Raw genomic sequence first — 11690 nt, forward strand, 5'->3', positions numbered from 1 at the left:
AAATATGCTTCTGTCTTTCAGCCTTTGTGGGAGCTGAAGCAGAGAAGGGAAACAGGTACTGAAAGGTTAACCAGCTAACACCTGCCGAAGCTGGCAGCAGGTAACATCAAGCAGGATCCCCCAACTAGGGCTGAACAGGTTAAAACCGAAACCTCGGCTCCCACCCAGGTCTCCGTGCCCTGGGGTCAAACTGTCTTGCTGGGAAGGAAGCATCCGGTCACCTTGAGAGCAGGGGGGTGGGGGGGGGGCCGGGATCTGCATTGCCTGGAGAAGGGCCTGCTCAGCAGGGGAGAATGACTAATGGTCCACAGGGGTATTCCGGGCAGCAGAGGGGAGGCCCTTCTGGCTTCCCACTCCAGAGACCTGAAGGTCCTTTCCTGATTGTCGTCACTTCCCAAAACTCACCTGAAAGGGCGGACCTCCCGCCTAAAACTGGATCAGCAGAAAAGAACAAAACACCCCGGGTCACACTTGAGCAGATCAGGAGGGTCCTGGATCCCTGGTCCCTCGGTCGCCCCTGCACACAAGTGGGCAGCCTTGACTAAGGGGAGGGTCCCCCACCCCTCCCGTCCCTGCCCCAATCTTGTTAAAGCAGCAAAAGTCCTGGCTTTCTGTACCGGCTAATTCTAAGAATGGAGCTCCGCTCCAAGGTCACAGACTGCAGACCTCTGTGTTTGAACAGAGGAGAGGCGCTACCTACCCAACCACGGAAGAATGCCACTCAGGTCACGGACGAATGGGCTCAGCTCCCGAAACACTACGAGTCGGCAAGGAAGCGGCTCATGGCAATTTCACTGTACTGCCGACAGGCTTTGAGGACACTTCAGGGAAGGATTCGCCGCAGGTCAACAGCACCCAGGGTCACATTGTGACATCCAAACAAACAGTAGAGGCCCAGAGAGTCAAAGTCACATCGATCGCAAGTGGGATCCACACACCACAGACAGCAAAGGGCAGGAGGAGCGGGGTGAGGGTGGGGGCTGCCTTTCCCGGGGGACCCCCGCGGGGCCCCTGGCGTTCTCGGTCGATTCAGGCAACATTTACTGGGCAGCTTTTGGTTAGAGCCCTGTGTCTGACACAAGAATGAATGTGCTGGAGTCTTTTTCCTGAAAGAAGTTTTATACTCAGGCAGGCTCCCAACCGCGTTTTAGCTCCTCTGCATGGGGCGGGGGCGGGGGGGGGGAGGGGTGCATCTGGCTCAGAAGAAGGTCTCAGGGCAGCTCACAATCTGGGCTGGGGTCAGGGTACTCCCACCCTCCAGGAAGGACCACTTGGGCAGGCCTTCCGTGACCAGTCTCAGCCCAGGGTTTCCCTTTGATGACGTAGGGGTGACAAGACTGCCCCTTGCCCCCAAGGTTACATTCTGGGCAGAGGAGAGAACGAGTATCAGAGTACGAGGTGCAGAGGGTGCTTCTAAGGCTGAGGCTCTTCTGTCCCCTCCCTCTGTTTTGCTGGCAGACATCTCGCCTCTTCTGGAGAGGCCCTCCAGGAAGACAGCCATCCTAAGGAAAAGGTAGAGAGGGGACACGGATCCAAGGAAGGTAGCCCCCAGCTGGCATTTGAAGCGCTCCTAAATCCCACAACAAAAAGAAATGGCCAGCAGCTGCTCTAATTCCCCCAAATCCGCAACTCCTTTCAGGAAGGGGGAAGATGTTCATTCATGCTTCACTCAACTCGTGTGTCCCGGGCCAAGTGCAAAACCACTCTGGCGGCTCACGTGCACCCTAATCAGTGAGCCCCGGGCCTGGGAGTGGCATCCACGGGTCCCGTGCTTCTCAAGGCCCTCACCTCACCTTGGGTGCCCTCTCAACTCCGCAACGTGATCGTGAGCTGCAGACCCCTTTTCTTTCGTTCACCCTCAAGGGCCCAGGACACACCCCACTAGGCCGATGCTGCTGAGTACATTTATTTAAATAAGTGTCATATATTAAGTGTCATATATATAAGTGTCAATCATGACAATAAGCCAGCTGACCTTCACTGGGAAGTTACCGGGCACCCAGCCGTGGCTTTAATGAGGCAGGACAGAGAGCACAGTCCTAAGACACGGTGCACCCCAGCCTGGTCGGGCTCCACAAACCCTTCACAAGCTTGGGCAAGTCAAGTGCCCTCAGTAAGCTTTGTTTGTTTGTTTCTTTTATTTTTTTCATGTTTGTTTATTTATTTTTTTAGAGAGAGAGAAAGGGAGGGGCAGAGAAAGAGTGAGAGCAAAAGCAGGCTCCGCACTCTAGGGCAGAGCCTGATGTGGGGCTCAATCCCACGAACCCATGAGATGGTAACCTGAACAGAAATCAAGAGTCGGACGCTCCACTGACTGAGCCACCCCCCACGAGCCCTAGTAAACTTTGGTTTTTTTTTAATGTTTATTTATTTATTTTTGAGAGAGAGAGCGTGAATAAGTGGGGGAAGCGGCAGAGAGACAGGGAGGGAGAATCCCAAGCAGGCTCCGCACTGTTAGCACAGAGCCTCACTCGGGACTCGACCTCACAAATCGTGAGGTCATGACCTGAGGAGAAAATCAAGAGTCCGGTGCTAAACTGACTGAGCCACCCAGGTATCCTGCCCTCCATCCATAAGCTTTGAGGTAGCAGTACCTCCTTCACAGGACTGTCAGGAGGATTAAATGAGATAATGCGAAGAAAGCATTTAGTACCGTGTCCGGCACCTGGCAAAGGCGGATCGATGTTAATTATTATTACTGTGTTATTCAGTCCACACGACAACACTGTGAGACATGCCCATCTTGCAGATTAAAAACTGAGGCCGACACATGAAGAAAAAACCAACGGAACTGAAAGAAGAAACAGACAAATCCACAGTGACAGTTGGAGACCTGTCTCAGAACTGAGGGAGCAGCTAGGAAGCAGGAGGGAGCAGGTAGGAGCAGCAGGAGCGAAAATCAGTAGCGACGAGGACGGTCTGAACAATATTGTCAACCCCTTGGCCTAGCTGACGTTCATAGAACGTCCCACGATAACAGCAAAACACATTCTTCCCAGGCACACGGAAACCTTCACCAAGACAGACCAAATCGGGCTGTAAAACAAATCTTAAATTTCCAAGAATCAGGGGGCACCCGGGTGGCTCGGTCAGTTAAGCGTCTGACTCTTGATCTCAGCTCAGGTCATGATCTCGTGGTTTAGGCTCTGTGCTGACAGCGTGGAGCCTGCTTGGGATTCTCTTTCTCTCCCTGTCTCTGTTCCTCCCCCACTTGTGCTCTCTCTCTCTAAATAAATAAGTAAACTTAAAAAAATTTTTAATAAATAAAAGAATCAGAAAGCATAAAAGAATGCTCCTGAATCATGACAGAATTAAACTAGAAATCAATAACAGACAGATATTTGCTAAAGAACACACTTCCAAATGATCCATGGGTCAAAGGGGAAGTCTGAAGGGAAATTTTAACATATTTTGAACTGAACGAACATGAAAATGCAATATCAGAAATTGCGGGCCAGAGGGCTAAGAGGTAATCTGTTATCTTGATGAAAAAGAAAAGGCTCAAAACAGTAACATAGGCTTCACCCTTAACATAATAGAGAAAGAGAAGTAAATTAAACTCAAAGCAAGCAAAAGGAAAAAATAAAAGCAAAAATCAATCAAACTGAAAAGAGAAAAACACAGAGGAAAAAAAAAAAATCAAACCGAAAACATGTATTTTGGGAAAAAATACCTCTAGCTACATTGACCAAGGGAAAAGGAAGACACAAATTACCAACACCGAGAATACAAGAGGGGTCTCCCCTACTGACCTCACAAACATTAGAGGGGTAATGAAGGAGCCTTTGCCCATAAGTCAACAACTCAGATGAAATGGTCCAATCTTGGAAAGACATAAGCCAACAAAGTTCATTCAGGATATAGCCCTATATCTACTAAAGAAAATAAGTTCCCATTTAAAAACCTTCCAAAAAAGAAAGCTCCAGGCCCTGATGGTTTCATTGGATGAATTCTACTAACATTTAAGGAAGAGATAACACCAAAACCACACAATATCCCCCAGAAATCAGTATAGGAGGGATGATTTCACAACTCACACTAAGAGGCCAGCATTACCTTAATACTAAAACCACACAAAGGCACAACAAGAAAACAACAAACCATACTCCTCATGAATACGGCCACCAAAATCCTCAACAATAAAACAAAGCAAAGCAACTCTAGCAACATACACAAAGGATTAACACATCAGGATCCTGAGTCACCCCCGGAATGCAGGGCTGGTTCAACAATCAAAGCATCAGTGTGATTCCCCACATTAGCAGACAAATAAGGAAGAGCCGCATGATCATTTCAACAGAAGCAGAAGAAACTGAGGTTCTGTGAGTTTAAATGACTTCTCCAAGGTTACAATGAGGGGCAGAAAAAAGCCCCAACCCTCCTGTCTTGACTGATCCAAAATACCGAAGATAAAGATTATGTCCTTGAGAACTTCACAAAATAAGTCATCCAATAAAATGGACTGATATTTATTTAAATAAAGTAATAGCATCAGAAGATTTTTTAAAAATTCATTTGACAGGGAGAATCTTTTTTTTTTTAATTTTTTAAATATTTATTTGTGAGAGTGCATACATGAGTGAGGAAGGGGCAGAGAGAGAGAGGGGGAGAGACAGAATCCCAAGCGAGCTCCACGCTAACAGCAGCAAGCACGATGTGGGGCTCGAACTCACGAACTGAGAGGCCATGACTTGAGCCAAGACCAAGAGTCAGATGCTTAACGGACTGAGTCACCCAGTCACCCAGGTGCCGAGAGAAAGAGAGAGCAAGAGAGAGAGAGAGAGAGAGAGAGAGAGAGAACATCTTAAGCAGGCTCCACGCTCAGTGCAGCGCCCAACGCGGGGCTTGATCCCACGACCTTGGGTCAGGTCTGAAATCAACAAGAGTCAGAGGCTCAAATGACTGAGGCACCCGGGTGCCCCAACATCAAAAGATTCTTTAAAAACAATTTGTATCGCAGGCAAACATCTTCCCCAAAAGGCAGTCAAGACATCCCACACCTGCCACAGGGATTTTGTCTCCAATGGTTTACTCAGGCTCCTGTATCACAAACGAGGACCGTACAACTGTTGCCCCCATTTTACAGATCCAGAAACTGAAGCGCGTCTCTTGACACCTACGTTAAGTGACACCATCCATCTGCTCACGAGAGCAGGTGAGTCCGTATGGAAAAGGGCATGAGAGGGGCGCCTGGGTGGCTCGGTCGGTTAAGCGTCCCACTTCAGCTCAGGTCACGATCTCACGGTCTGTGAGTTCGAGCCCCGCGTCGGGCTCTGGGCTGACGGCTCAGAGCCTGGAGCCTGCTTCGGATTCTGTGTCTCCCTCTCTCTCTACCCCTCCCCTGCTCATGCTCTGTCTCTCTCTGTCTCAAAAAATAAATAAGCGTTAAAAAAAAAATTTTTTTTTTAAAAAAAACGGAAAAGGGCATGAGAGGCGCCCATGTGACTGTGCCCTGCCACACTGGGTTCTCCAAGAAGCCGGGACCCCTAGGCCCCCCTGGAGCCATCTGCTGAGTCCTGGAGGCGCTCCTGCCTGTGAACAGCAAACTGGCAGGCTGGGGAGCAAAGCTCTGGCATCCCATGGCAGGGAGGGTAGGGAGGGCCAAGAACGACCTCGATCGGTGAGGTCACAGCAGGTAAACTCCTCATCCCAACGAGGGACTTTTTGAACTTAAAAACAAAACCAACATTCCGTACCAGCTGGAACAGGCACAAAAACTAGCTGGTTAAGAGCGTCGTACCCAAGGGCTGCCCTGTTCCGTCGAATACGGCAGCCACCTGCCACAGGTGGCTATTGAGAACTTGCAGTGTGCCACATGACGAAATAGTATTTTTCAGGTATTAGGCTAAATAAAATATTCTGTCAAAAGTAACGTCACTGATTTCTTTTTTTTATTGTTTTTATTTTTATTTTTTTTAACGTTTATTTATTTTTGGGACAGAGAGAGACAGAGCGTGAACGGGGGAGGGGCAGAGAGAGAGGGAGTCACAGAATCTGAAGCAGGCTCCAGGCTCTGAGCCGTCAGCCCAGAGCCCGACGCGGGGCTCGAACTCTCGGACCGCGAGATCGTGACCTGAGCCGAAGTCGGACGCTTAGCCGACTGAGCCACCCAAGTGCCCCTTAGACAAGCTTAAATGATAAACGGGACACATTTTATTTCTATCAGATGGTGCTGGGCTAGCACAGATGTCCATGGAGTGAAGAGAAACCTTGGTGCTCACTTGGGCCAGGGACTGATTAAAACCAGAGATTTTGGGGGGCGCCTGAGCGTCTCAGTCGGTTGAGCATCCAACTCTTGATTTCGGCTCAGGTAATGATCCCAGGGTCATGGGATTGAGCCTCGCATCGGGCTCCCTGCTGAGTGTGGAGCTTGCTTGGGATTCCCTCTCTCCCTCTCTCTCTGCCCCTCCCCACCTCCAAATAAATAAAAAATAAACATTAAAAAAAAAAAACAGAGAGATTCTGATTGAAGGAGGAGAACTACCACAAGACAAATACATAATAATGTTGTGTTGTTGTCGTTTTTAAGAAAAAAATCCTTCGTAACAGGAAGCTTATCTGTATCAACAGCAGTGGAAAAAACTGAATTTTAGTCAGCTAGGGTCACCCTGACCTGTCCCTGGAAACACTCCCCGTTCTCTCCGACCGCACAGCCCCACCAAGCTCTGGAAGGGAGAGAGCAGAAAAGCCCTTCCCACACACACCCAGTTAATCATCCCTTCCCCGTGGCTGATTCTCACCCCTGCAGCCAGGTCTAGAACACAGGCCTTGCTCAGATTAGCCGGCAGCACCCTAGCATTCCACTGGGCCTGTGCTGGGCCCGCTGCCCCCTCCCATGGTGGCCTCCGGCTCAAAGACGTCCCACCTCAGGTCAATGGCGACCCACCCTTCCACCCGGAGTCATTCATCCAGGAAGCATCCGCCCCCTAAGCCAGGTCCCTCTGGCATTCCAAACTCCTAACACTTGCTAAGGCAGAACACAAGAATCGCAGTCCCACCACGGACCATGTGGCCCAGAGATCCCTGGATGGCCATTTACAGTTCATGAGTGTAAGGGGGCACCTGGGTGGCTCACTTGGTTGAGCGTCCGACTGTGGCTCAGATCATGATCTCGCAGTTCACGAGTTTGAGTTCCACGTCCGGCTCTGTCCTGACAGCTCAGAGCCTGGAGCTTGCTTCCGATTCTGTGTCTCCCTCTCTCTCTCTGCCCTCCCCCACTCACGCTCTCTCTCTCTCTCTCTCTCTCTCTCTCAAAAATAAATAAACATTAAAAAAAAAAAGAGCATAAGGATTCCATGGGATAACATCATCCTCACGAGGCCACCTATCCACTTGAAGTCATCCTGCACTCTCTCAGGGTCAGATGCTAGCCTGCTCTTTGTTGGATGAACAAATACTCCCCCCCTTCAAGGCCTTTGCCCTGCTGTCCCTCCACCCACGGCATCTGGCCCCGCTGACTTATCACTCGGGTCTCAGATTGCAGGTCAACTCCTCACAGATATAGGGATTTCAATCCCACCTCTCCACCAGCTACTCTCTAAAACATTGACCAGTTGTACCCCCATCAGAGAAGGTTCTATGCTTCTGGGCTTATTGTCTCTCAAAGTTCTCAAAGACTGGCTGTATCAGTGAATGAATAAAGGGGGGAAGATGCTCTAGATTAAAGAAAGGCTGCTTGGGGCAGAGGCACATCTCCCGGGCTCCTTAGAGAGTGGCTGACAAGTGAAACAGGTGGAAAGGTGGAAAGGTGGAAAGGAAGCTGCTCTGATAGGAGGGAACACCCTGGAGAGAACAGCCATTGGAAGGGGGAGCCTGGGGAGAGACAGCAAGAAAACACAAACTCTCTGGCCTATGACTTTGCAAAGGGGCTGACTCGGGCAGCTGGGTCTCCAGCCAGCAGGGCCCATCCCACCCCATCCTAGCACAACACTGAAAGGTTGTAAACTCTTTCCACCCATCCAGCGGGGAAGGAGGCGACGCTCTGCAGCCGGCTCAGCGCCAGGGGGTGGAGATGCCAGGGTGCAAACCTTTCTCTTGACTCCGCTGCAGAGCTGGCCTCCAGCCCGGGGAAGGGGGGACGCAACTGCGGCAGGGGCCTCCCATGTCCCACACAGCCACATGCTGCCACCACGCACACTCCCAAATACACCTGCGTGGCCTCCCTCACACGCTTCCACGCCCAGTCCCAGTCCCACACACTCACACTCAGGGCACACACTCTTGGGGCAACTGACCACACAATCCCAGAGGCGCGCGCGCGCGCGCGCACACACACACACACACCCCGCCCCCCACACACAAAATCCAGGCACTCGTTCTGTGACATCCACGATCCCTCTCGCACGCGCGCACACGCCAGCGCCCCGCCCCCGAGCGCGCAGTCCCGCCCCCACCGCGCCCCGCCCCCGCTGCCTGGTAACGGGTGGCCCCGCCCACTGGGCGTTGGCGGCGGCGGCAGAGCCCGGAAGACCCACCTGGCAGCGGGATCCCTCTCCCCGCCTCCCCAGCCGCGCGGCCCGGTCAGTACCTGCCTAAAGTCAACATTGCCGAAGCCTCCGCAGCAGTCTGGCCCCGCCACCGAGCTGCTCATAGGCTCCGCTCCCGGGCCGCCAGATGCTCTCAGCCGAGCCGCCTCTAGAGAGCCTACGCCGGGGCCTCGCGGCCGCCGCCAACTCGCCCCCCGCCCGAAGCCGCCCTGTCGTGCCGGGAAGCTCTGCCGCCCGGGGCGCTTTGCCTGTGACCCCAACTCCTCCCGGCCTTCTGGGAAATGTAGTCCCCTGTCCTCGCGAAGCGCCACTTTCCTGGAGCTCGCGACGGCATCTCGCGGAGCCCAGAGCTATATGTCCCAGGGTCGTGCGCCGCAGTGACTGCCAGTTCCGAGGCGGCTCTCGCCTAGACCCTTCGGTCCCCGCTCCTGCACCCGGCCCGCAACTGACCTGGCCTCCCTGTCCTTGGCTGGCGGTGGGGCTCGGAGGCGGCGGCTGCGGGTCCTAGGTATAAGTAGCTTCCTGCGCAGCCCCCTGCGGACTTGGACTTTGGCCCAGGCTCGGGGTCCCCTGCCCCCTTCTGAAATTTGCTTTCGCCCAGAGGCGGTACAAGACGAGCACACTCTGTAGCCTCCAGCAGAGGCTACTCCTCGGGACCCTGGGCCCCCGCCCCTGCGGCCTCCCTATTCTTTGGCTCGGGCAGAGACACCTCCTCCACTTCTTTGTTCATTCATTCTCTGGTACACTCACCGGGTGCTTGCTGAACTTGTCTGTGTACTGCGGGTACAGTAGGGAGCAACACAGGTCCCTGCCCTCACTGTTTCCTAATGGAAGAGACAAAACATGAATAACGGATTATAACTTGGGTAAGTTCTAAGATGGAAGGAAACTGGGGGCTGGGTCAGATGATGACAAGGCAAAGTGCCTGAGAATCCCTTGAGGGAGGCCTGAACACAGGAGAAGGTGCAAGGCATGTGAAGTGTGAGGGCAGGACAAATTGGGAAGAGAGGCAGTATGTGCAAAGGCCAGGAGACAGGACAGGACTAGGGATATTTCAGGAATCCAGAAACGGCTGATGATCTGTGGAGTGGTGGTGGAGGAGGTGCCCACCAGAATGGGAAGGAAGTTTAGAAAAGTAGGTGGGGTTTTAGATGGTCAGGTCCCAGAGAGCCCCTTCTGTAGCCGGGTGTTACGTATATAGGGAAATAGACTCAGATTCCCAGAGATTTGTGCAGTCACCCAGCAAGCTGCCAGCCCACGCAGGACGTTTGCAAGGCCAGCTGCTTCCTGATTTGGGTGGCTTGCTTCTCTCCCCCTTAGCCCTGGTGTGCTTGCCCCTGTGCTGACTGCTTTACACCGAGTCCCAACCTTCACCACATCCTTAGGATGGAGCAGGTCCACCAACAAGACAGGAAGGGCAGGAAGGACGCTGGCTTTGGAGCATGCACCAGCTGTATGACTATGGGCAAATTTCAGTTTCCTCATAGGTGAAAGGGAAATACATGTCAGTGAAACTCAGCACACATGATCTGACCCACGGGAAGCACTTAATCACCACTGGCCACAACAGAGCTGAGTACCCAACAGGTGCTCAAAAGCTGGTTTGCCTCCTGTTCAGTTAGTTACAAGAGTCGGGGGGGGCTCTCTTCCTCGGGGTGTCCAGGCAGGGCCTCCTGGACCCAGAGTCCGTTCTGGGGAGCCTGCCAAGGTGGAGTGCTCCTAAGGGCCTTTCCCCTACCCCCACCACATGTCTACTTTGCCGAAGCTCCAGTTTCCTCCTGACCGACCTGGCTGCTCTGGTTGTTTTATGAAGCCAGAAAAATTAGTTTGTGTGTGTTTGGTTTATCTGGGAACAAAGAAAGGTAAATGTCAGAGGTCACACCAGAGCTGATGCAACTAGCGAAATCCACTCCTCCACCCCTAATCCACCCCCTGCCACCTTCTGTGAAAAGAAAACACCCAGGCATAGAGAAGCCAGACTGCAGACTCAAATGTGATTGGGGCTGTTCAGATCAAAAGCCTCCTGCGGAAGATAGTTTGGGGCAGAAGTCTTTGCTCGACCATTGGAAAACTCCCAGGTCTGAAAGCTTGCAGAAATCATCCAGGCCAACCTCTCTCACTGGAATATTCCTTTCTCAGCATCCCTGGCAAATAGAAAAGCCACTTCTGTTTACATGCCCCAAGTGATGGGAGACTCATCACTTCCAAAAGTAGCCTGCTCCACTGTTGAACAGGGTGCATATTAATGATACAAACCCAAAGTCACCCTTCCTGAAGTGGTAACAAACAGAGCTCTTTTCCACCCTCAGGGTTATCTCTCTTTGCCCCTTGGTTACTCTTCAGATATGGGAAGCCATTTATCACACAACATCTCCTAGTCGGCTCCAGGGCAAACATCTGCTGATGACCTTGCTGGCCAGTGGCTGGACACTTGCTACAAAAGGAGATCAAAACTAAAAGCCACTTCTTCATTTCTTCATTGCCTTCCCCTCCTCTCCCTACCCTCCCCTGGCCTTGGATCTGGCTGCGTGGCTCCCAGCAATGACTAAAATGGGCTTCTATTACTAAAATCAGCGTTTGCATATTGGGTGACTTTGGGTAAAACTGAAGCCTCTCCCTATTCTGAATCACAAAATAGGCATAATATCTCTTGAGCAAGACTGACACGGGGATCAGCGTCGGTAATAAGCACAAAAGCGCCCAACACACCGTGGGTTCTCAACAAATGTTTGTCTGCCTCTTCTGTATGTAACGGAGGCTTAGCTCTTAGATCACATTCATTACCCTCATGGACATGCTGGGGTCTAGGGCCAGCCCAGCTCAGAGGCCCCCTGAGTTCCCAGGAAGAGAGGGGGTGAGAAGCCAGCAGGGCAGACAGCCTGGGGAGGGGGGTGGGGGCAGGGATGGGGGGCGGGAGTAGGCATCATGCACTGGAGACCTCATGCATGCTGTCTAAAACCAGGACGATAGGGGCGCCTGGGTGGTTCAGTTAAACATCCCACTCTTGATTTCGGCTCAGGTCATGATCACATGGTCATGAGATCTAGCCTCTGTGTCAGGCTTATCGATGAGCATGAAGTCTGCTTGGGATTCTCGCTCTTTGTCCCTCTGACTATCACCCCACGCCCCCCACCCCCACCCCGCCACGCGCACACACTCTCTCTCAAAATACATAAATAAAAATAAAAACAGGAGGGTAATCAG

The 11690-nt window shown here is 52.2% G+C and overlaps 1 protein-coding gene across 4 annotated transcripts in view; it reads right to left on the reverse strand.

Moving 5' to 3' along the window:
• The window catches only part of PEMT (phosphatidylethanolamine N-methyltransferase), an 85039-nt gene extending 75967 nt beyond the window's left edge, over positions 1-9072 (reverse strand). The window contains exon 1 of one of the 4 annotated variants that reach the window (XM_040453003.1): positions 8937-9072. Coding sequence is in view for 1 of the 4 variants with exons in the window: in XM_040453004.1 (XP_040308938.1) it covers positions 8528-8590 (63 nt within the window). In the remaining 3 variants the exon portion in view is untranslated. Of the gene's footprint in view, positions 1-405; positions 518-700; positions 830-8527; positions 8691-8936 lie in introns of those variants that run through there. The other 3 variants (XM_040453004.1, XM_040453000.1, XM_040453001.1) reach the window with 3 other exon arrangements.
• Positions 9073-11690: the final 2618 nt, after the last annotated feature.

Source organism: Herpailurus yagouaroundi, unplaced genomic scaffold (genome assembly GCF_014898765.1).
Source record: "Herpailurus yagouaroundi ecotype Mexico unplaced genomic scaffold, PumYag 208, whole genome shotgun sequence".
Classification (NCBI taxonomy): Eukaryota; Metazoa; Chordata; class Mammalia; order Carnivora; family Felidae; genus Herpailurus; species Herpailurus yagouaroundi.